Here is a 26,886-nt window from a genome sequence, read left to right as displayed (position 1 = left end):
CCTCTCCTAAACAAGTGTGCAAAACCCAGAATTATCAGCAAGTAACCTGACCTAACCTGAAACTTCAACTCTCAACAAATTAAACGCCACCCCAAAGCAGTAAAGTGAACAGAAACATCAAGCTTAGCAAACCAACAACACCAAGGCATGTGAGCGCATCTGAAACACTCGTCTAACGCTTGTTCAGAGGCACATGCGGAGCAGGTGACACGTCTTACTCACATCTCTGTCACGTTCTCGTTCTCCTGCGCTGCCAGAATCGGGACGCTGGTGATACCATCTGGCTCCAGACACTGCAGCATGGTGTATGAGCACCGGCAAGCCGACGGGCATCCTCCCAAGGTGGGCGCTGGGGCCAGGCTGAGCAGGGCGAGCACCGGGGGCAGGAGAAGCGCCAGGGCCCGGGGTGCCACAGCCATGCTGAAAAGAGGATCCTCTCAGCAGCAGAGCAGAGGTTTGGCAGCTGTAGCTGGAGTTAGTGTCTGTGTGGTTCACTTAATGAAGAGTGAGCGAAGAGAGGTGCTTTCACACACTCCTCTCGTGGCTCCCTGGCAGGGTTGAGATCCCAGCTGGTCAGGGTCTGGTACTGAGCCACAGCTGTACTGAGCAGCAGGAGGGGCAGGCAGGCAGGCAGGCAGGCAGGCGAGGGGCCTCTGGGGACATGGTGGTAGTGGGCTGCAGCCTCTCTCTTTCTCCCTCTCTCTCTCTCTCCCTCTCCTCCACAATGAAGGGAGGGGCAAAGATAACAGGGGCCAGAGTCACCAGACACCTCAGAAAGCAAGAGGAGGAAGAGGGAAGGAGGGATGGGCTGGAGGGGGGGAGGGTGAAGGGTGGGTGTTGATGATGATGAGAGGAGGAGATGGTGATGGAGATCTCATCTGCCCCCCCCCCTCCCCGGGTGAGAGGTCTGGTGTCCCGCCAGCAGCTCGAGGTACAAGCAGAGCTGAGAAGTCAGGGCTCTTGGGCGCCTGTACGGATGCAGCACCGCTTCTAAAACTCCTGTAGCAACATCCTCCCGTACGGTTGGATGGAGCGCTCTGTCCTCAGAGAATTGATTGATGGAAGGTTCATGATTGTTGAGACTTGGGAGGTCATGATGAATTTAATGGCTGTGGAAAATCACTATCTGCAATAAGCTGTTTTTCAACAGTGTGAACTCCGAGCAGGATTTAATGATAGGAAATGAAAGCAAAGGAGGGCACATCTCTGAGTGTGTTGTTTTTCATCACATTTTTGCCTCACAAATGCAGGTAGACAATTGTCACTCACTGTGATCTTGAAACATTTCAAGTGGTATTCACAACAACTAACTGACTCCAATACTTTGCTGCAGTACTTCAACATTGTCAGACAAACCACTGTGGAAGCAACACCTCACAACTGATTCTGAAATGGAAAAATCTTCTATTGACATGAAATCAGGGCCAAACTCCCTGAGGGAATTTGAGATGGAGTGAGGTTACCAGATCTCTGTAGCCCCTCTCCTCATCTCATCCACCCAGCTTAGCTGTTGGTAATGTAGGTGTTGGGTTTTGGGAAGGATGAAGAATGCACCGAATAAAAAAGAAGATATTTCGGGTTTTACTGCTTCACATTTTGAAAAAAAAAAACAGAGAAATGCAAAGCTAAATCTGTATGGAGGTTTTTAAAAAAATCAATGGTATTCAAACCACATTTTCTAACCCTGCCTCGGTTCAACAGAACTAAACGGCAGCACATAGGTAAACGTAATCACTGGCTGGATCATGTCCAGAGTAAACATCAGCTGAGGAAGTTGGTTAGGTGGATGGTGGGCGTACAAGGCTGGTCACAATTACGTTTCATTAAAAATGCATCGGCTGTTGCAGTTTAGTTTAATCTAAACATAATTTCTAGCGGACAGGGTTGCACCTGCAGGCACTACACACTGTAAATATCCTATAAACTCATACAGTAGTTAGTAAGCCCCTAAAAAACAAGCAAAGCCCTTTGTAATGAAGAATACAATACTAAAAACTTTTAAGTGGCATTAGGATATTAGATTTATTTTCTCTTCATTACATTACTATTAATTTGGTGAGCCAGATAATAGTTTGAAATAAATATGGAAACATAGGAAATAATTCACATATTTAAAATGGTTTTTTTGGGGTTTTTTTCTGGTTTTGTTGATGAACCTTTGATTTCTTTTCTGAATCCAAACCTACATCCTTGCACATTTCACAGTTTCATTTAATAAATAAAGTGAATCCATGCCAGCAGGTCAACTCCATGTGGCATCACTGACAGTGCCTCTAATCCTATAACTGCTAACATGAACCTGCTGCAGAGACCTGGCCCTGTCCATCACACATATGTTCTGTACAGGAGTGGAGCTGTTTTTTACCCATGGGAGGAATACTGTGCCCCACCCCCACTCCTCTCAGTCACTCTGCACATGAGTAGGGTCATAGTGTCCCAACCACAATTACTGGCCATAAGCTGAATAGCCATTTTTGCTGCTGTCGTCAGGATTATCCACTGGTTTAATTACTCTTCCTATGACACCCCCTTTTTCTTGCTCTTAGCTCAGCAAATAGTGCGGCGGGACAAGGCGCTCATTCACAGGAAACGTGTTTCAGAGCTCGTCAGGCAGAGCAGTTACAAGATGAAAAACTGAATGGTAGGCATTCAGGAGGTGTAATTGATGTTCAGCATAATCACACAAAACAAATATGCAAATGGGATCATGTAAATGGGTTGTAATGTACATTATCTGAACATATTTTTAAACCCTCAGTCAAATGCATGACATCTGCTAAAATCTTAACAACAATGCCTTTTTTTAAATTGCAACCATACTTGCAGCATTGCAGCACACCTACCACTTTGATCCAGAATGAAAAATCTCAGCTATTGGATGGGAGGAATCCAGGGGTGATCTCCTGAGTCTTCCCCTAGCATCATCGTGAGGTCAAGGTTTTACCTTAGCCAGTGAAATATCTCAACATCTACAGGGTACATTGCCATGATATTTGGTACAGACATTACGAATAGTTCTGAAGGGGGTGTGAATGATTTGGTGAACTCCTGAAGTTTTATCTAGCACCACCTTCAGGTCAAATTTCTAATTTGTCTAATTTGTTTGGTTTCTGATTGAATATCTCTAAAACGACAATGACATTCAGCCACAGCAGAACTTATATGTTTGTGTTTTTTGCTACAACGCTACCCTGTCAGAATTCATGCACTACACCGGTGAGAGTACTGTGTACACAGTGTACTACATGTAGCTAAGTGTACTGACTCAAGTATCCCATTTGAGACTCAGCCCTAGTGTTGTTCACTACATCACTGCTTCTCCCACAGTGACGCCGCCTGTCTTACGTCTACTAAGAGATAAAGCACAGACAGAAAGAATTAAGTTACTTTCTGTTCATGTTAATTTTTTTTTTTATTAAATAAATCTATTTTGCTGAACACTTAGAAAACTGCAGCACAATCACTTGCTATAAGGAGTCTGCATAAATCAGCAGTTAGGCTGGACACAATAAGTCCTGATAAAACAATAACCAATCAAGCAATTTACATTCACTGCCCACACACATCATCAGCTTCCTCTAGAGGTCCATGTTAACTTCATAAAGTTGACAACTGGAATAAAACATCCATTGAAAATTGTCTGCTCTGAACAATAGAAGAATATGAGACATGATATGAAGTTTTATTCAGTGAGATGTGCACCAGCACAACCATTTTTACATTATGATAAAAACACTCTTAATCAAAATATTCTGCTTTTCATTGTATTTGTTTTTTTTAATAAACATGGATATTTTAGACATATTTACACTTAAGCTAATCACAATCAATGATTAAACAAAAAAATAAAATCAACATGTAGCCTCATCACATGTCTTTTGTCTCTTGATTCCCAAGTGATGTAGTTTACCAAGTTTACCAAATCATGCTCATCTCTGTCCGTCTCTGTCCTCATTTCAATCAGCACAATTAATTTACCAATAATCTAATTTCATTCAAGCCATGTGACAATTTTCAACCTCCCATCATTTGGAAATAGTGGACGTTTGACAGATAATAATGGCCTCCTTTCTCCCTGGGTATTTAATTAGATTACTCTTTTTATGCATTATAGTGATTGATGGTCATAGAAGGGGTTAATTGCAACACTTGGATTTTGAATCAATCTCCCCGTGTCACGTCAAAGATAAATATACTGGTTAGGGCTCCGCTCACTGGGAACAGACACAGTCACTGCTGCTTCCTGTTTTATAGACTTGACCATGTTACCAGCCGTATCTCCACCACGTGTACGTAACTTCCTCTCTCTATCTCTCTGGCACACACACATGCAAACATACAACTGATCAGAGTGCAGGCTAATTAGATCAGTCCATGCACTGAGATAAAAGTCTGGCAAACAAGTCTTGATATATCATATTCCTCTGAGGTATAGAGACCCATTGTTGTCCAAAAACTATTAAAAACACATCAGCGCACCACAATGTTGCATTAGTTGATGTATCCCTTCATCTGATCATCCCCTCTGCTGTAAATACTCACCAAATGCCAAATTTGTATTGAAATCATCCCCAAAAATGCATCATTTCCTCCTGGTTGATGGATGTTTCCTAAAAAGCTGTTTTACAGAATTATTTTTGCCTTTTTTAGCCACGCTGGCAGCACAACCCTATTGATAGGCAATATATAGGCAATTCACTTTAGTTCAGATTGAACTATTGTTTTTTAATTTTTTTAAATTTTATGTACTATTTTGTATAGACAATCATGGTGCCCAGAGGATGAAGCCTCCTCACTGAAAAGATCCCCTGAGTTTTCCTCGAGCGCCATCATGTGGTTGACATTTTATGTTCTTGATTGAATATTTCAAGAACTATGGGATGGATTGCTGTCAGGTTTGGTCCACATATCCAACATGGCAGTGGGATGAATTCCAATGACATCGGTTGTCCCCTGACCTCTTCTCTAGTGTTATCTCTAGGTCAAAGTTTTCACACTAGTTGTCACACATACTCAGACTTTCATGGTCTCTGGAGAATGAATCCGGTTGTTTTTGACGATCCCCTGACTTTTCAATATTGTGTCTCCATGAGATTAATTTTTGTAATTTTGGGTGAAATGTCTTGAAAACTATCAGATGGATTACTGTGGAATTTGGTACAGACAAAATAATATTGCCCTCAGGCTCAATTGTAATTCCATCGGGGAAAGATTTCAGTTTGCTCAACTCTTTGGTTTGCGACAAAACGCCTGCAAATCTGACGGCATTACCACTGGCTGAAGTTGATTAGTTTATTCCTATTGCATGCTAACACCTTAAACTAGCACAGTAATCATCAGCATGTTAGCTTTGTCATTATAAGCGTGTTAGCATGCAGACATTAGCATCCAGCTCAAAGAACTGCTGTACAGCCTCACAGAGCCTGTTTTACAGTTAATCTCATTATATGAAATATAGTATTGAGTCCAATATAGTATTGGAGCCACTTTTCCTGGTTGTGTTATACTTTACATCCAACTTATCGCGCAAAAGGTAAACATTATTTTTTTGCTTTCTTTCCCAAGTCTAAAGGAAATATATATACTATATATACTATATATCATATATACAGTAACTTGTTTGGCAGAACTTAAACACTTTCAAGGCTGGTGGGTGCATTTATGGTATTTTACATGCACAGGACATCTGTGTAGCAACAGCACAAGGAAAGGCCGGGGTGGGGTGTGGGGGTGGGGGTGTTAAACGTATGCAGAGAGGAAGAGTCTCAGAGAGGCTGCACCTCCGTCAGACCCTTAAGCAATAATCAATCAGTTTCATATGCTGTATATGCTGCATTGGAAGTGGGGGGGGCTAACAAGAGAATGAGCAGGTGAGTAAAAGCTCTTTTGGAGCAAGGACAAGGAAAAGCTTTTACACTTTAAGTGGTAAATGCACGTTTGTATGTAGGCTGTGTTGCCTCTGGCTGCCATTCGCTTACTGTACATTGACTGAGGTACAGAACACTGATATGATGGACTGTTATAATATTCTTTTAAAACAATTTCAGCATCTTTGAGCGAAACAAAACCAGTTTGGTTGCCCAATTCTCAACCATACATATCAAATTTTTTAAAAACTGAGTGGTTGCTGGAACAAATAGTTCCCTCCAAGTGGAGGGTCACAGATGTCGTTCACTTTCCAAATTTCCTCAGATGATAAGAACATTTAAGTTTTGAGTTTCAGTCTGCTCATTCTTTAGTTGCTGGTGCTTTCATGTTCTAATTCTGCCACTCCTGTCTTCCTGCTTTTTCTCCACCAGTACACTCACCTGACGTGCTCCTCCTCCCCACTCACCTGCTCCCTCATTAGCCCCCTACCTGTCCGTTTCTACTGCTCTCTGCCACACTGTCTCTGTGGTGTGACATATTTTGATCCTGATCATGTTTTGGACCTTGCCTTGAACTTTTGCCTCAGCCTGCTTGAATTTTTGCATCCTTGTTTTTTCTAAGTAAAGATTCTTTACTTTTACATCTGCCTCCTGTTAAAGGCTCTTGGACCCTTTCCTGAAAACTGTGACATTACTTTGCTTTTATCTTAAAAGGAAGAGGAGGCCTTGGTCGGATCAAAAGCAGCTTAACTTAGCTATTTCTTAAAACTCTTTAAAACATAATTTGAAAAATAATGACCCTGTCATTATTTAGTTTTTTTTTTAAATTAAAAGCTCGCCTGCTGCTCTGCTAAATAATGTGCACTTTTATCTTGAATATGATCATGATGTCCTCACTGTTCTTTTGTAAAACATTTCTATTATCTCAAGAACACTCAACATACTCAAGTATAATTTGGAAATCCACTGACACAGGTCTTTAACCTCCTTGAATAAGTACTTGCACCAGGAATACCAAGTACATCTCACTCCAAATTAATTTTCATCTTATGAAAATGGGGATTGATAAATGTGTATGTTTCCAGTTAATGTGTAAGGTGTTCAGTTCAATAAAAATATAGGTTTTCTTGTCAGTTTTAAACAGACATAAACTTTTCTTACATTTCTGAGATCAGCTTTGGCTGATCCTCATTTCTCATTTCTCTAGTTGCATATTTGTTGTTGCAGCTGCACTTTGCTTTTATCATATAAAAACAACAACCTGACCAGTGGCTGCCGAAGAACATTAGTTCCTGCTTTTTGTACATCAACGGTCTTTTAATACCAATTGGACTTTTGTTCATTATAAATGTTCCACAAATGGAGGAAAGTATTAGGGGACCCACGGTAAAGGAGCTTCTTAATGCAATAAACAAGCCACTTATTTCCTGACGAGCTGAGCAACCAGGACAACCGGCCCAGATGTGTGGACACTCAACGAGAGTATGAACCAAGAAAGGTTGGTCACAGCAAAACCTTTCAAAGTAATCAGCCATTTTTCAACATTTGCATTGATTTTATTTCACAATTTCACCACTTTTTTGAACACACAGTTGATTCCAGCCATTCAAAGCTTCTCAGTTCTCGATGTGTTTAAAACATTAAAATCTGTGCATGAACAGTGCCATCTACAACTATGTTCAGTGATAAAAGTTATTGATTTTTTTTTCCACATTAATGCAACTTAATTACTGCTTCTCTAGCAACTGTTTGTTGACGTGAAATGAAATAGCTGAACTCATTTAGTTTGAGCCTGAGTCTTAAGAGCTCCAACCAAGACAGTAACAGTGAAATATCAGCATGAGTGGGTGGCCTGAGAAAACCGAAATCAGAGCCCCAGCCCTGGTCATGTTAACGCCATGCGTTATCCAAAGAGCTCCACAGCAGCATGTGTCCTCTGCCTCTTATCAGATGAGGTGTAGTTCGGTACAAGCTGATGGAACAAGATACAGAGAGGGGACTCTGTGTAAGCCATCACATGCTGCAGTGTCTTTATCTACAGATCTGGACATTAAAGCCACCCCCCAACCCCTTGTCAGACGAAATCCTCTCCTCCCTGATCGATACACCACCAAGCAAAACAAAGGTGTTGGGTGTAGCCTTCTCAAATTCGTCACTTCTCCACTCGTCTTTTTTTACACTCACCCGACCCTCACCCATCTTATTTCCATCTTATTTTCCATTTGCATCTGTGGCTGGATCATCAACACCCAACCAGTAAAGCCAGGACCAGTGTGTGTGTGTGTGTGTGTGTGTGAGCACAGAAGCACATCAGGGGGGTAAACCCAGAATCAATGGGCTGGAGTAAGCTGGAGTAGAAGTTTTGTGTGTGCCTGCGTGTGTGCATATGTGTGTGTGTAACTGGATCGGCCCGTCTCAGCCCATCATTAGTAGCCGGGCTGTGGACACCAGAGGCCTCATGCAGATGAGCAGAAACCTGAGGAGCTGTGGTGGGGGCTGGGGGGTGAGACAGCAGCAGCAGTTCACTCAGAAGCTAATGAACGACAATATCTTTCCTCTCTTTCTCTTTGCCCCTTTTGCCATCTACAGTGTCTGTCTCTGTTGTTGTTACCCCTCTTTTTGTTGGTGTCTTGTTCTTCTGCGCTCTCTTCCTTCGTCTTCCTCTTGCTTCCTCTGTCTATTCCTTTGTCTTTTCTCAACAAAACACCACACAGAGACCTCTCTTTTTCTGCCTACCACAGTAAAACAACTCAGGCAAGTTCTCACATTGCACATATGTAGTTAACAGCATACAATAGTTGAACAAAAGTCAAAGTAATGGAAAAAAGTTTTATAGCTTGGCTGAGGTGGAAAAGTTTGGTGGATCAATAAAAGCAAAAATCAAAGCGCAATGGGAACAGACTTGGGGAACAAATCATAACATGCATAAGGCATGTGACTTAAACCTCCACTGAAGCTTCTGCTCAACCAAAGAGACAAACTATAATCACTGCCTCTTAAATTACATTTAACTGCTTCATGAAAGAAAGAAAGAAAGAAAGAAAGAAAGAGGTGGAGGGTTAATAATTTTAAATTGTAGACTGCAGCAGGATGGATAGTTTGGAATATCCTCCCAACAAAAACAACATCACATCAGTCATTTCAGGAAATGCCCAATGATGCTACACATTTACGCTAAAGTGACAAAACCCAACAGCAGTCAGGGTAATTGTGACGTAGTTTGATGCTATTATGAAGCCACAAATTCCTCAGAGTAAGGAGGTTGGAGTGGCTGGACAGTTTCCTATCTGTAGTCAACACTGGTTTCCTTTAACCACGACCATGACTGTTTCCTTACTTTAATGAGGTGTTTATTATTTTCTGAAGTATATTTGTGGGAGAAAAGGGACAGAAAGATGCATCTAGCCAGACTGGAACCACGATGGTGCAGGTTCATGGACGGTGTCTTTACCTTAAAGCCAGAGTTATACTCTGTCCAGACTTCCTGCTGGATGGGTCAGAAACTCCCTCTATGTCTACACTACGAATGTCTTCCTCTCTGAAAATGTGCATTCAAACAATATCAGTTATAAAATCAGAAACTCGGCAGGTTGATTATTGTGTTGTTTAATTTGAAAGACTTTATCTTGATGCAAATATTTTCTCTTTTAGTCTGTATCAGTCTCTTTATATTTCTGCCAACCTTCCTGTTGTTGCATATAAGGTACAGCTTCCTTATAAAAGGACATAAGCTGAAAAAAAGAAACTACTGATCTGGGTCTATACTGCTCCTCAGCAGCATCCTGCATTTGTCCTTCTTCTTTCTTTGTGCATGCTCTACGTGGCAACTGTTGGGTTTCTCTCTATAATAAAGAATCCTGTAAAGTGCCTTGAGATAATGTATATTATGATTTGGCGCTATACAAGTAAAACTGAAAAAAAAATGACAATGACAAGAGATCCACCAACTAAACAGACAGTAGAAGAGAACTCAGTCAGCATGTGCATTTTGATTTCAAAAACCTAGAGACATCCAGTAATGTCATGTTAAGATTATGTGCCAGAAGGTTTGCTGAAAACAGTATAAAAACATAATTTTACTTATATTTTTCCATTTCTCATGTTTAAATCCACATTTCACATGCTTAACATTTAAAATAAACATGAGAAATACGTTGAGTTTTTAAAAAGAAAATGAAAAACTGATTGAAAGGCAAGAAACTTTTAATGGGGAATTCAGCTGTTTCACTGATGTTCTGGTTGTGAAGTTTTCCTATTTACTTCTTTGTTTATGAATTTAAATGAGCAATGACAATTTACAGCAGTAGGTTTTTAAATACACAGGCCAAATCAACTCTTGTTTTCTTGTTGCTGCTGCACTTTGTCATTGAAATAAACTTTAATAGACTAAGTTTTGCCTTGTCCAGTAATAAAAACCAAATATGTAAGAGTAAAAAATAACACTCCTTATCCTTCTCTCATTGTGCGACTGTCGCGCTGTCTCCCCCTCCCTCCTCCCAGTGGCCACATCTCCAGCTCATATCCATGTTTACAAAGAGCTGCTCTCCATTATCCTAATTGAAAAATGAGAGTAAAGTGCCACTTTATTCTGAATACACGGCCATAACCTCTCTGTTCATCTCATGCACTACAGTTCATCCCACAGCAGACAAATCTTTACTTTTTCTGCACAGATATGACAAAGTATTAAATTGAACCAGAAAACAAACACAAGAAGCAAAAACATACACTCAAACACACACACGTGCAAAGTGAGATCAAGATGATTTATGACTTCCCTCTCACCACACACACACACAAGCATGCGCACACACATGCGCACACACACACACACACACTCATAAAAAGCAAAAACAAACTTCCTAGAACTACCTGAATTGTTTTGTAATATTACCATTGGAGGCATTTTGTGACTCATATACCACATGTTCTACATCTAGGTCCACTTCCATAAATACGTTTATAGAATATGCTTTCTGCAGCTCTGGGAAAAGTCAATAATCCAGTGAAATGCACAGCGGGAACACTATAATCATGTACCGCTCTCTTCCCGTGATGCCACGAGTTATTAGTGGAAAATACAGTACAAATATAGAGTAACATCAAGAGCAGTGGATCGTACTGATGGAGAAAAACAGCAGCTCTCTGAGGTGATTGAGAGCATTTCTGAGTAACAATTGAAAAATCCACGTTATATATGTGATGCTATATATTGTACATTAGCTCATGTAGACATGAACAAGAAAAAGCTCAACAATCAGTGATTTGTTTGTAATTTGCACTGTTGGTGCAACGTGTTTTTCTAAGAAGCAATTTGCAACATTTTCATCTTAATCACTGGATGATTTTACCATTACCTTGACTGAGTGACTGAGAATCACAACAATGATTCAACCCACCCCAAAATAAAAAAAAGCTTTTAGTGTTCTAAGTATTTCCTGGTGAAATCACCTCCTGTGTACTGGGAAACAACAAAAAATAACCACTGTAACCCCAGCTCTATGAGTACAGGTGGAGCCCTAAATCAGGCCGGCTTTCCCAGTCTGCGTGTGTGAACAGGAACAGCAGCTACTTTGGAATAAACAGACGGACAGGGTAGTTGGCAATTATTGGTATCCCATTTTTATCACTGAATCCACTTTTAGAGTTAGTAAATTACAGGAACAATCACTTTATTCTTCTATCAGTTGGTCTAGAGCTGCAAGGAATTGTCATTAATTGATTAGTTAATTGACAGAAAAATACTCTGCAACTATTTTGATAATTGATTATTCATTTCAGTCTGCTTTTTTAAGTCTGACAAGAAAATTGAAGTTATATCAGACAAGTTGTTAAGGCCCTGGCTGGTCGTCGCACCTGAGGGTCAGGACCTTTTCATAAAGTTGTACATTTTTCAACTTCTCCACATTTCCCTGCTGGTCACCTTTTCAGTTTTTGAGACACAGAGTATGATGCCATTATATCTGAGGTTCTGTTCACATTGAATGGCATCCTGTTGTGCCTCCAATTTTCATGTCCGAATGTGTGAGCAGGGCATTAGTTTCAACCCACAGAAATCCTTACAGAAATTCTTTTTATAGGAGAAATTCAACCTTCATTAAATGCAGGTAAAATATTGCATCATCTCCTAATATACAGGACTGTGAGCGAGTGAATCACAAAGCGCACAGTGGCCTGCAGTTTCAGTTAATGATATGTCAGCATGCCTCAGCGAGCAAAGCAACAGGAGCTGCATTGGATTAAAAAAAGAAATGTGGTTTCTCCCTGTTCATTTCTCAAGTGCACTTTGCCTTGAAGTGCTGATGTTGGTTGAGAAACTGCATTTGAAGTGAAGTATTTTGTGAACGCTGAAGAGAGGCTGTCTCTGAACCTTCCTCCCTCCACAGATCCACTCCTCTCCCCATATATAAAAACCACAATAGGACGTTACAAAATGAAAACAGGAAAGTTGTTATTCAGCCGCTGTTTTCCTAATGCAGACAAACTTATGAACCAGGTTGAATTTAGACATGAAACCGTATAAAAATTTAATGTCACAATTATAGTGACCAAAATTATCACGGTTATCAGTATTATTATGGTATTATTACGATGTGTTCAAAGAATGAAAATAATAACATTGCCAACACATCTGTGTCACAGATGAGGAGAAGGGACCAGTAGCAGTACTGGGTTTGCCTGCTGCATGCCCACTCTGTTAACAAGGGAATAGTAGATGTATTATTATTATTATTATTATTATTTTCCAAGCTGTAAGGTATTTCAGAGCACACAGAGACTGTGAACAGACCTCTCACCTGTCCAGCATGGAGCTGTTAACACACAGAGCTGCAGCCCTAAAATAAGTTCCAAAAACACACAATCACTGTTAGAAGCATCTCACACGGAGGCTCCAACAGTTACAGGAGCAACAATGGAGACACAACCGATCCATTTTATCCCATTTACACAGCTCACTCTTTTTCCCCTGTGTCTGGGTGTGCTCCATAACCGCAGTTATGTGTGTCCTCTCCAAACTGATACTTGGCGTAAAGAAGGGTATTAGAGGGCTGAAAAATCTCCAGTCATGCCATGTTCCACTATGTTTCCACTGACACAAAACAGAGAGCATGGAGAAAATGTGTCTGTTGGCTTCGTTTCGATTGTCATTTTAGTCTTCCTCTAAGCACACTTGAGCATTATTCATAAGAACTTCACAGGTGATTCTTTCTGGTCCATTTTGACCATAAAAAACATTAGCAGAGCTTTTCTGTAGGTTAAACTGGGCTTATTAAACATCTTTTGTGCTCACTAACTCTACAAGCAGGGGGGAAACTATCACTAACCTAGCATCATCAAGGCTACACACAAAACACAATGCATCACTCTCAGGCCCTGTTCAGACCTGGCATTAATATGCACCTAAGGTGATCCAATCACATTTGGACAGCTCTAAGCACATCAGTTCAGACCTGGCATTTAAATGACTCTCCACATGCATCTCAAGGGACCACTTGTGATCAGATCTCACTGCCCGCTACACATGCAAATAAACACATATGTGTTGTTGTCAGTCCTACAACGACAGATGGGTCCGTTGTCAGTGTGCTTCTGTGTGTACTAGCGGGGGAGAAACAGAAAAAGAGTGAGATAAGGAGAGAGAGAGAGAGAGAGAGAGTGCGCGAGTGGGGTAAGGAGGGGCTGAGCGAATCATTGTGCTCTGCACAGCTCGACAATCAAATAAGATTTTAGCCTTTTGAAATAGTGAAATATTTTCAGTTAATTATGAAACTAATTAGACTGTGGCACAGGACATCCGGTGAGTAAGCGGTCCCTCAGTGTGGCCTAGGATGCATTTGTGTTCAGACTGCTAGAAGAATGTAGCCACATGTGGCCCAGAGTGATTGGATCTCAAATGTGTCCTGAATGCATCGTAGGTGCTTTCACACCTGTACTTGACCAGTGACCAACAGGGCCTCTGAAAGTAACACATACCCTCTGGGATCTTTCTCAATCTGTTATTCTCTGTACTTGTGAGAAGTCGGTCAGCCACAGCCCAAGTACCCTACTATTCCAGTTCAAATTTCTCTTCTAGCTCAGACTCAATGCAATTCTAATTTTCATCCTAGGACTGCGATTGTATCACTTTCACGTCGATGTCGATATCTTTTTTTTTTAGGTGAAAAAGTTACCATTGAGTTTTTGAATATGTATCCAAATAACATCTGTTTGCTAAGCTGCTCTGATTATTTTGGAGATGTGAGGACCTGTCAGGATGGGTGAGAGCGAGGGTCATCTCAGCAGCTCACAGTTCAGCTCCCAAGATGAGCAGTCAATGCACGCAGTCAGCCCCAGGAGAACAGTCTTATCACTGCAAGTCATTTACGTCTGGCTCTGATGCCTCAATAGCATTTGATATATGATTAAAATCCTTTTGAATAAAAATTTTGGCCCTTGATTGGAGATGACATATACGGCAAGTTTCAGCATCATGTTTTCATTGCCTGTGTAGACATTGGGGTCCTTATATGTACAGATCTGACACCACAACTCAATAATAATTTTGAAATTTAATATCTCCAAAATATAAGTGGATGGTGATAAGCAGTGCTTTTAAATGATTTTTAATGTTGCTTTTTCAACAACAGTAACAGTGAGTATAAAGCAGTACATAGCTAGTTCATTTGTACTGCATTAAAGCAGCAAATGTGCCTCAGTGGATTCCCTGTGTGAACAAGAAGCTTCTAGGAGACCACTGAGTGTCAACTTGGCAGGATCGGCTGCTGCTCTGTGATCAGAATGGCACATTAGCTATTAGCAGCACCAGGAGGAGTCAGTGCAGCTCTTTCCAAGTCACGCAGAACCCTGCCGAGTAAAGCACCAGAGACCAGCAACTGCACGCGTGTGTGCGCGTGTGTGTACACACTTGTACTTGCTACATAGTAAGGACCAAAAAAAAGTATTTTACTAACAGAGTGAGGACATTTTGGGAAAGTGAGGACATTTTGGCCGCTCCTCAATTTTTGAGAAAGCTTAAAATCACATTTTGAGGGTTAAGACTTGGTTTCAGAGTTATGGTTAGAATTAGGTTAGAATTAGGGTTAGAGTTAAGGTTAGAGTTAGGCACTTAGTTGTGATGGTTAAGGTTAGGGTAAGGGGCTAGGGAATGCATTATATCAATGTGTCCTCACAAAGATAGAAGTACAAGTGTGTGTGTGTGTGTGTGTGTGTGTGTGTGTGTGCACATGTGCCCGTACATCTCCATGTGTGCATCTTTTGTGTATGAGTATGTGTGGTTTATAGCATGTGCACGGTTGTATGTCTGCACAGCTTCACCTGCACTCTCGCTCCTCTGTGTGTGAGCAGGATGTTGGTGATAATGATGAATAGCAGAGTCTCCAGTGTCACAACTGCATTTTACTCAATGAATGAAGAAAAATGTGACCTGCAATTTTATAGCACTTGTGTCAGTCATTCTGACCCTTGTAGCAGAAGTGGGCCATTAAAAGGTGCAAAGCAACAGTAACTCAATTTCCATATTTGTTATGCATGTGAAAATATTATGGAGAATGGGCTCAAAGTGCCATCTAACAGATTTTGAAAAAGACATGATTGTCAGGAGGGCAGGCTTGAACATCAACAAGACTGAAGTGTTGCTTTGACATCGTCAAAAACATTTGCTAAGTGGGAGGAAGACCTTGCTCCAGTCAGTCCAATAGAATGGATCACCAATCTACAGTGAGATAAGGCAGGTAATAAAGTGTGACTACAGTATGACATATACTGACAATTTCAGGATTCTGAATGCACCATGCAGGGTGGATTTTCTGCTCATGGTAATTGGCTGATTACATTTACATTGTGGTTGACTCACAGTATAATTGCTGGACCAATTATAGTTGACATGGACATCACAACTGCTTGAACACAGAAAGACACAATTCAGACAGTTTCTTGTCTTGTCCTTTGCCTTTTAGTCAGGGTACATCATTCCCATTTAGATTGGTTTAAACACCTTTAATCCTATAAACGTAATCAAAACAGTTGAAAATAAAGGTGTGAGAGGAAGACAAAAAAAAGAAATCATGAAAAATAATCAAAGGGATTCTATTATGCACAGTGGTGCAGTTCTGGGTTGCACCTCTTTCTGTGCCTGTTCTCCCCGTGTCTGAGTGGGTTCCCTCCAGGTACTCCGGCTTCCTCCCACAGCCCAAACACATGCACATTAGGTTAATTGGTGGATCTAAATTGCCCATAAGTGTGACTGTGAGCATGAATAGTTGTTTGTCTCTATATGTCAGCCCTGTGATGGACTGGCATCCTGTCCACGGTGTACCCCGTGGATCAGCTGGCTCCAGCCCCCCACGCGACCATGCACGGATAAGCAGTATAGATAATGGATGGATGGATGGATTTGATCATAAACAAAAGTATTGGTCAAATAAAAAAAAATTGACCTGATGATGGCACTAAATAAAAACATCACAAAAATTCATTAGGATTCATCATGAGGAGAACAGGAACGCATTTACCAAACCTTTTTTTTTTTGGGGGGGGGGGGCTTTTTATGCCTTTATTATAGCTTAGTGGAGACTGACAGGAAAGGGGGTAGAGAGAGGGGAATGACATGCAGGAAAGAGTCGGACTGGTCGGGAGTCAAACCGGTGACTGCCTGCTAAGAGCGTCTTGCGCTCAACATGGTACGCATCCTAACCACTTGACTACCGGGCCGCCCCGCATTTACCAAACCTTATGCTAATCCATCTAGTACATGTTGAGCTATCTTACTTGATTTGACCTTAAGGTGGCGGTAGAGGAAAAGTCAGGAGATCATCAAAGTCAGTAGGATTCATCCTCTGGGGACCATTAATGTATTTAAATCCAAGTCAGTCCAGTTTCAGTTTGGTCCAGAATTGTGGACCGACAGTTCAACATTACACCCCTACAGCCGAGATTCCGGTATGGTTAAAAATGGTTAAGAACAGGGAGCAAACACAACTCCATAGATATTAAATAAAAATAATATAATAGTGACAGCCATAATCCTATTTTATTTTGAAATTATCCAATTGACATCCTGTTTCCACTGCATTGAATACAAACTGTTATATATTAAAGCAATGGGAAGTGTACTATATTTACTATTCACTGACAACTCTAAGCAGTTTTTAAACAGCCCTATCATCACAGTAATTAGCAATATCCTGACTAGGGTTAGTGGAGAGAGGCAGACCCTAAGCAGCATAAATGACTGCTGGATAATGATTTAATTGGTGAGTGTACTGACCAAGAACACAACCAACAACCCTTTGGGCAACATCATAATTTATCAACCAGATGTATCCCTTTGTCCCTGTTCAGGCTGAGACTTGCCCCATCCCATTGGCCAACTGAGGCCAATCCTGGAAGGAGGCTATAAAGCTGCCATTTTGGCAGGATGGATGGGGATCAGTAACCGGGTTGGGAGATGTGGCCCACCAGAGGCCCGGCCCTAATTAGAGTAAATTGATGGTGAATGGTTTCTGTGTCACATTTCAACATCAGCTTTGGTGAAACATGGATAAAAGGTCAGAAACATGCATGGAAACACACAAATATTAAATCCCATGCTCAACAACTTGGCACAAATCCTGAGGTGGATGTCAGCGGCTGTGTCATGTGACAAGAGATGCTTTCCAACCAGTTGGACACTGATCAGCAGAGCAGTGCAAGCTACTGTTAAGTGGTTTTGGACTGAGGCCAACCTCAGGATCCTGCGCTCAACCTGGAGAGTCACTGTCCCCCGTTTGTCACAAATGATATCTCAGTTTTCTTTAGTTCATTCTGCATTCATCTTGGATGAAGCTTTGATTTTCACGACACTGTCACATAAAAGTAAAAGTGGACTGACTGATGGAGGCACACTTTCATATTAATTTACTGGTTTGCAAAAGGTGCTCATATTATTCATGGGAACCATGTGTTTGCATGGTTTTTAACCCTGTATCATAGATATTATGTTTATATACTACAGTACTTGCCAGTCATGTTTTGAAATGTAATTCCTGCAAATTGGATTCACTGGTAAAGTTTTTTCCAGTCAAGAAGATGTAATGTGTTTGTACCACGGCCAAGTTACACTGAAATGGTTGAGGTCAGGTGTACAAAGTGCAGGACTTTGACACTGTAGCCTTTTAAGTATATTTAGATTTAAGCTATAAAAGCACTTTGGTTAAGATCAGCAAAAGACTGTGGTTTGGCTCAGTGTTAATAAAGTAAACGTCCTGTCTTTTGCTTCAAGTCACTGCTGACATTTGCCACTTGTTGAGCTTTCCCTAACTTTAAAAGGATGGTTCAATATTTTGAGATAGTTAAAGCCAGCGGTCTGCTAGGTTTGCATAGCACAAATTGTGAAAACAGTGAAACAGTTAGCCTGGCTGTGTTGGAAGGTGTCTACACTGAAAACATTTCAACTGCATTTTTCTGTCTTCCATCTCACGTGCATTTGACGGAACAGATTCTCTCCTATTTTAATCAATCCACAGGGCCACACAACTGCAAGCATTCTGCTTGTACTATATGCACGTAAATGTAACCTGTAGTTTGTTTTTACTTGTCTATATTAATGTGATTGAGTGATTGTGTACTGGGCTCTTAACTCTTTAAGTATTCAGGTGACCTATAACTCAATACTGTACCTGAACGCCTCTGGTCCTAACACAAAGAGCTGCTGCTCTGCTAACGTGCTGCTCAAGCTGTATATAAAGTGTAAGGCTCACTAATTAACACATATTACACATATATTATATTATCATACTATTAATATATTATAAAACATGCTTGGTTTGTTTAGTCCCTTCATAAACCCGCGTCAATTTGTTACCTTTAGGGATGCCAGTAAGCAGTAAGCAGATTCTGTTACATTTTAACAGAGCCAGGGTAGTTGTATCCACCTGTTTCCTGTCTTTATGCTAAGCTAACAGACTGCCGGTTGTAGCTTTAATATTTACTGTACAAAAATGAGAGACGTATCAGTCTTTTCATCTAACTCTCAGCAAGAAAACAAATAAGCAAAATGTTTCCCAAAATGTTAAACTTTTGCTTTAACCATGAGCTGTGACTGTCTTTTTCAGACACACTCAGTATCAACATTTTGTGACTTGGCAGATATGTTCATTAACAACATTTCCCCATTAAGACGATAAAATGATCCCAGTGGCATTACATTTCTCTCAAAATGTTTTTGCTGTCATACATAAATGTAACGTCTAGAACACAGGGTTGGTTGTGAAGCCCTTTGAGACTACAGCTTTAATTACTGCCAGCCACAGAGACTACATCATTGGTCCAGTGTGGGTGAAATTAACTCTAATCTGGTTTTATAAAAAATTACACTGATTGCTGCTTTTATCAAAGTCCAAAACGCTGAACCACTTCCTGCGCTTCACTAAATAGAATGAAAAGGAAAAAAACACTTTGCTACTATGTGTGGAAGTAAAAACTTGATAGTGACAGCCATAATCTTTTTTTAAAGGTCAAATCATAAATCAATGCTTCCCTTTTGATATAACTTTATGGAACACACACACACACACACAGATATATTTATATATATATATATATATATATATATATATATACACACACACACACATACACACACACACAAATTGAGATGTTTTGGAGGAATATTAATTCAATAACCAAATGTAATGTATGTAATGTAAAATATAATTTTAAACACTATCAGAAATTGACTGAATTTTTTTAGAAGTATTATTTGATCTTTTGGCTCCCTGTTCCCCATTTTTCCACACTGTCACCACCTAATCCACCTGACAGCTTGATATCTAAATGGGCACTCAGGGAAATCACACTTGAGGAACAGAGATGAGATTTAGTTACTCACCCAGGAAGTGGAGAAAGGAGAAATTATGCTCTGCATGAGGTTGAAATTATTACCCAAGGTGGGAGCTCACTACTGTAAAAATATCCTCTGGCTTATTGATCAAAAAGAGAAAATATTTTGCAGTGTCTGGCTGTCTGTATCATTAATGCTTTGAAATTATTAGAAAATCTCAGGCTTTGTTGTTCATTTGATTATTTGCTAAAATGACAAGGGAATGAGAAAAGCCTCATCTATTGTTTTTCAGAAAAACCACCAAGGAGCGACATGTCTCCTCTCTCCTGGTGTCACGTTTTCATGTTTACCTGGTGCATATTAACCTCTGATGGTGTCAGTGCAAACTGTGGCCATGACCTGTGTGACCCAGCTGGCCTCGGTGGGTCAGAACAGGCCGAATCCCAGAGCCTCAGCCAGACGGATCAATGACAGGCCCAGGCCATCATTGATCAGAGGACAAAGATAACATCATCACTCAACGTGGAACAGCTACAGATGTTATTTGTGTGAAAGCTAGAAATAAGATGGCATCCACGTCCAACACCTATATCTCTTCATAATGCTTAAATGTGCAGTAAGTAAGACTTTTACTGCCATAATTGATGATAATATGTGTTTTATGGGTTTTCAAGGTTGACGATCAATACCAACCTCCTACCTCACCTCTGCACAAAACTATTTTAGCCCACTCTCTCAAAGTTTTCTCAATAGAGCATGCTGTCTTTAAAAGCAAACCCATTTCTCCACCACATAAGAGTAGTGTGGGATAAACAAAATATTGCGGTGTGAGAGCTGAGCTGATGAATGGCATTTGTCTTTGCACTGGATATTCAGATGTTTTCTACATTCCTACATTTTCTTAAGTGTAACTGTTTTCTTATTTAATAATGACAAAAATCTGATGTATTCCTGCATCTCATTCAGTTTGGGATGAAGGACAAGACTTTAATCTTTTGCACTAATAGGACCTAAGGCACCTTAATTTCACTCCTGTTTTTTTTACTCATTAAAGTTTTAGTTCTCTTGCAACTTCACATTTGGTCGTGAGAGTGATGGTCATTTTTAAAGGATCATACCACTGTGATTGCAAGTTTCGATTCCTAAAACCTGAATAACTGATTATTTGGCCACTTAGGGGCAGTAGAAACATTTTGTGAACATTGACATATCATCATATTGTAAATTAACACATCCTGCACTTACAGAGCAACATCATTCATTTTGAGTCGTGTCTCTGGCCACCTGGGGAATCTAAGTCCAATAGTGGAATAATAGAGATAGGGATAATAGGGAAACTGAGCGAAACATCTGGCTCTTCAGTGTCTCTGTGTCAGTCTGCTGTTTGGTACTGAGCAGGTAGTGAACACTGAGTTCACTACTTGACTGCTATGGCCAAAAACAACACAACGAGAGAGCTGAGAGTGAACCAAAATGGTATAAGTTATGGGTTGGACAGTTAAACAATAATCTGAAACTCACCATAAAGCTCTGCAAATCTGAGGGCAGCTGCAGACTGAATGGATAATTTTCTGTTCGTCACAACCAGTGACCCCTGTTTTTACATTTTAATTTGATATGAAAACAGAAAGTAGAAATTTTGTCTTGTCTCATTTTTGATGACCACATTTAAATGAATGCTAAACAGGAGAGGTTTCCACAGTCTGACCCTGTGGCCCCTCTTTCTCTATGCAAAACACTATACTGTGGCCTTTTGAATGTCTATAGAAATGTTAGAAGTGGTTCTGGCCTATTCTGTCACTGTAATTTGCAGTGCAGATCCGTACGAAGTATTGATTGCTTTTGGGTTCACCTCACTAAATTTTTCAACCACTCTTCTCTGTCACATACACTAACTCAACCTAAGTAGCACATGCTGCATGCAATCATTAGCCAGCCCCTCTTTACAAAACACATTTTAACAAAAAACATGCCGTGGTGAGTCACTTAAAACTTGGCTCAAGTTGCTGTTTATATCTTCATCATTTTGGTTTAACTACTGCAGTTTCAGGCTGTGATGCTCTTGATATCAAAAATTGGCTCATTTCTCGATTTCATGCACCTTAATTGCCTCCATGAGCCGAGTGTCACGGCCACTGCAGCTGCAGCAACTGCTGACTTGTTGAGAGGAGGCCCAAATCAAAACTAACTTCCTGTTGTTTTAAGAACACTGACATGCACCTGTTCCTTTCACATTGTTTTTTTTTATTCATTTTAATACAGTATGAAAATGATTTAGAGGACTATCTTCAATGTGCAATCCAAGTGAACATGAATGAAAGAAAACTAATTGATGCCTGAAACCAAACATTACAATTTTTAAAACACAGCAGTTTCCAGAATTGTTAGTTGTGATGTAAAGCATATGAGGTTTATTGTAAAAGGGTTAAATATACAAAACCACAAGTAGGATCCTTTAATTATGGACAACAGTCTTAAAATATCACTGTATTCAGTAAGTCATCCACAACAGCTCACTGTATCATGTGCCGGAGATAATTAATTTTATGTCATATGCTGCTATATGCCTATTTTAACAGATTTTAAAGGACCTATATTGTATAAAGTAAGATCCTCATGTCCGTTTTTGATTATAAAGCAGGTTTAGGTGCTGTATTAATACTCTGAAAGTATCAAAGCGCTCAGTCTACAGAGAAACGCACACACCCATGTTCAGAAACTGAGCCTTAAAATGAGCTGTCAGGACTTCTGTAACTTTGTGATGTCACAACAAAGCAGTCACCCAGAGCACAGCCCACCTGGACCCATCATCCAACCTTGCAGGAATAGGTGGGAATTTAGACTAGTGTCCATTGGGAGCAAAGGACATTTTCTTACGGCATCAAATGTCGGTTTGTTTTAGTCATGACAATGATCATTCTCTAACTTTAACCATGTGTTATTATTACAACAAATGCCATTTTAACCCAAACCACAATGTTTCTTTAACCCAAACTAAGTCATTTTTGTGCCTCAACATAACCAAACCATAACCATACCTCCTAAAGGTAAGAAAACGGTTTTATTTTTACAGCAGTGATTTACAATGGCACAGATAAATGACTGATATGGGTGTCCAATCAGAAAACACTGCTATGTGTCATTCTGAAGGATAAATGATTTTTTTTTTTTTTTCATTTTATTTGGAGATTTTGTTGGGTATTGCAGATATCAATACATAGTAAGATGAAAGGACCCTATTTGCAAAAGTTAAAATATTTATTACAGCTTCTGATGTAAAGAAATCACCAAATGCAGACAGAAAGAAATGACCATAAACAGATGAAGTAAATAGACAGGAATAGGCAGCACATTGTAAGCTCTTCCTCAGCAAGCACTGAACCTACAGTATATTCCTGCAAATAGCAGGTTGACTTGTGGTTCTTAAAGTGACATGATGATGTTTGAGATCTTGATAACTTGATAATATGATTTTGTTGTAGCATGAGCTTCACTAAAAAGCAGTAGGGAGCTGCGAAGAGCCAAGAGGAGGAGAGAGAATATAAAGACGGAGCTGTGGGAGAGCAGAGAGCATGAGGGGATTATGATGAAGAGCATTAAGAATGAAAAGGAAGGTGCTAGAAAGAGGGAAGGCTGAAGAGGAGGAGGGAACAGAGGAACGGAGGACAGCGGTGTGTCTATATGTGCGAGTGGAAGTGAGGGAGAAGGGTGGAGAAAGAAAGGAAGAAAGACTGAGAGGAGGAGAAACAGCAGGAGGAGGAGAGTGCGACAGACGGAGGGAGTGCGTGGGAGAGATGATGATTTGTGGCTCTCTCCAGCGTGCTAGCGTTACAGGAATGGCCCTCCAGGGCAGCATGAAAAGCCTCTTGATTGTAAGGAGTGGTAACTGGAGCCTCCAGCTCCTTGCCCTGATAGATTTATTTACATTTCAGCGCCTGGACCCCACTCAGAAAAAAATGATACGATGCAGCCGGGGCATCAATATTTTGTAGTAGTGATGATCCTCCTTCACCCAACCCCCCCCCCCCCTTTTGTTTCATGACTTAATGCTGCTGGTGATGCTGCATGATGCACTGGTCAGTCATTGGCTGGGATGGACACCAGTGGTTTACTGGCCTTTATATACACCATCTACTGTACAAATGGATCACAAATATGCAACATGCCTCTGGAGATATTTTTGAAATGGTTGAGCAGATTTCACCGGGGCTGTGAGAGTCTTTTTGCCTGTAATTAACTTTAACTAACACTTAATCAATTGCTATTTCATGAACATGATTGCATTATCACATCTGAGCGAGCACACTACAGCACTTCTCAGTTGTTGTACCACTATGATTACTTTCAAGTCACTCCAAATGGCCAGGCTGTCACTTCATTTTGAAAGGCTTAAAGACATTTTTGCTGAACCCCCGCTGTGCCAAATATTAGACCAAATGTGCAATCTAAAATTATAAATGGCCCTCAAGGTTTTAATTTGTGCCTACCATGTAATTACTTCAAATCAGCCACTGAATGCCACATTTTCTCTCCGCCTTTAGGCTGCATCTCTGTATGCACAGTGTTAATTTACTGCTTTTTTTATTATTATTATTTATCCTGAGAAGATTTACCAATAAAACACATATTTTTTTTCAATATCATCAGGATGATTTTCTCCACTGCTACTCTAACTCCTAAGTAGGAAAAGATCAGTTCTCAATCACTCACATTTTCCAGCCGGTCAAGAGAAACACTCCATACACAGTCCCAGCTCTAAGAACCCCTGGGCTCCTGTCTGGATGGAGGTTAGGAGCAGGCATCGACTGAGCGTTGGCTGGCAGGTGGAGGATGGAGAGCGACTTGGCCAGCTGGCAGCCAGAGAAAAGTCTGTGGAATAATGATAGAAAAATACTCATCAGCTTTAATCTGTTGTTCCTAAAAATAAAATCTAACAACTAAAAATTCACAGCCATGCCAGCAGCTCCATGAGGCTGTACTTTGAGCACAATGCTAACATGATTATTTTTAGCAGGAGTAATGTTTACCATGTTCAGCATGTTAGCATGCTGACATTTGCTACTTAGCACAAAACCTTAAGTATAGCAGTTTTACAGGTATTTAGTGGTAAATCTAAATATTGGATAAAATTTAAATTTTGACCTGATGTGAGTGTTAATAATATGACAATAAGTCAGATTATCACCATAGATATTACAATTGATCCTAATGGGGACATGAGGTTCTGTTCAAAATTTCATGGTAATCCAATGAATAGTAGTGGACCTGTACTCACGCTGGTTGCATGTTTAACGATATGGAGATCACATTCAAACTAACATCTTCAAATGTCCTCTTTTGTCCAAACCTCCCAAATATTCACTTTACAATCATAGAAAAGCAAGAAAACCAGAAAAAAAAATCATATTTGAGAGAGAGTGAGCACAGTTAATTCTTAAAAAAAAGATTCATCCATTATCAAAACTGCTTCCGATTAACTTTCAGTCAACAGACTAATTGATTTATGAACTGATTGTTTCAGCTCTATCCCACATTAAGCTGCACCAAACCCTGACATTCTGAGTGTGCTGTATGTTCACTGCTCATCTCTGCACTGACTGGATGCTCTGTCTTTTTTGTTTACCTGGAAATCCAAGGAAAAGAGTGAACTGAGTCATTTTGACATGTTAAAATTGAGGGAAATATAAAGATTCAGCTTTTACAGAGAGGAATGTAACTGCTAGAGAACAGTTCACTAAAGATGACACGGCAACTTGTCAGAAAATAGGAAGAGAAAAGACAGAAAGTAAAAGTCACAAAGAGTGAACGGCCAGACATCCTGCTGAATTCTGATACCAAACAACTACCTGCTTATTTATTGTTGGTCAATAAGACCCATACTAAATACCAACATAACGATTTTGATTATCATGAGACTATTTTATGCCGCATTGTAATTACAATTGATTTCAGGAAAGTGTAAATAGGTAATCACAGAATGATTACCTAGTAGAAGTCAAAGTAGATTTCTCAGACTTGTTGTAATACTTTCTGAAGTGAAACAGCACAAGGCTCATGATCAGTGGTAAAATATTTACTCAAATACTGTACTTCAGTAGAGTTTTGATACTTTACAGATTCAAACTTTACACACAAAATGTAGAATCAGTTTATAAAATATGTTGCACTGTTACTGACGAAACTACTGTTTGAGTCATTTTTTATACAGCAGGTTATCATGACCCATTGTTAAGGTTTGTCTTTAGGCAACATCTAACAAAACGTAAAGGCAAGACAAAGGGAAAAGTGTGGTGACGTAGTTTAGAGACGACAAAGTCTTCGTCAGGAGGAGGTTGTGGTGGATGGATGGGTCAACAAAACACAGGAATATGACACAGGAATATTCCCATGTGAAAGTAGCAGTTTATGTTGTTTCTATTATCCATAACTGTTTCTGTAACCATGTTTAATGTTGAGGAAGTGCTTATTTTAACCCAAATCACCTTTTCCTAAACCTAACCAAGAAGTTATAGCGCCTAAACCTAACCAAGCTACCACTGTTATTATAGTAACCATGGCGACATATGTAGGTACACCACTCATGGTACAGTTTGCATGTTTATTGTCGTAACCATGACAACCAAGGTTTAATACACCTGCTGCCATAGGGGTGCTATTTCAGGAGACACTCCTATGGGTTGTATCAAAGGGTGTAAAGAGAGCAACCTATACTGATGCTCAGGTTGAAGAACTTGATTAACTTGTTCATTTTTCACTATTTACTGTCATTTTATTTAAAAAAAAGATTCATTGAAAAAATACTGGGCATATTAATCAATAATAAAAACGATCACTAGTTGCAGAATAAAGTTGTTAAAAGTAGTTTCACCTGCACCAGCTACATAACTGACATGATGCTCAGGCATTATTGTAACTGTAATATAAATCCAATAATGTAATATCTGATAATGTAACCATGAGCAATTCTGCTATATATTTATGTGTTGATAGATTTACTTAAGTAAGAGATCTGAATACGTCTTCCACCACTGCTCATCATGTGGCCTTAATAGGTAAGGATGTCCGCCACACTGTCAGTTTTCTTCTCATAATGTGGGATATGAATAAAAGCAAGTTATTTTTTTATCTTCATACTGTAAGATAATCCATGTTCAAGCCTCACTCTGCTGCACCATGAGCCTGAGTTTTATGTTTAGTGAT

The 26,886-nt window shown here is 40.0% G+C and overlaps 1 protein-coding gene across 5 annotated transcripts in view; it reads right to left on the bottom strand.

The window, feature by feature from the left end:
- The window catches only part of ntrk1 (neurotrophic tyrosine kinase, receptor, type 1), a 64,613-nt gene that overhangs the window by 33,886 nt on the left and 3,841 nt on the right, over positions 1-26,886 (bottom strand). For 3 of the 5 annotated variants that reach the window (XM_071470934.1, XM_071470932.1, XM_071470933.1), the window contains exon 3: positions 24,397-24,555. In XM_071470934.1, the coding sequence (XP_071327035.1) occupies positions 24,397-24,488 (92 nt within the window). In that variant the 5' untranslated portion in view covers positions 24,489-24,555. Of the gene's footprint in view, positions 1-222; positions 3,168-24,396; positions 24,556-26,886 lie in introns of those variants that run through there. The other 2 variants (XM_071470930.1, XM_071470931.1) reach the window with 2 other exon arrangements.

Source organism: Trachinotus anak, unplaced genomic scaffold, assembly GCF_046630095.1.
Source record: "Trachinotus anak isolate AG129_WGS33_773 ecotype Australia unplaced genomic scaffold, CSIRO_AGI_Tana_v1 ptg000032l, whole genome shotgun sequence".
Classification (NCBI taxonomy): Eukaryota; Metazoa; Chordata; class Actinopteri; order Carangiformes; family Carangidae; genus Trachinotus; species Trachinotus anak.
The sequence above is the reverse complement of the archived record's forward strand: the minus strand, read 5'-3'. Positions and strand labels throughout refer to the sequence as shown.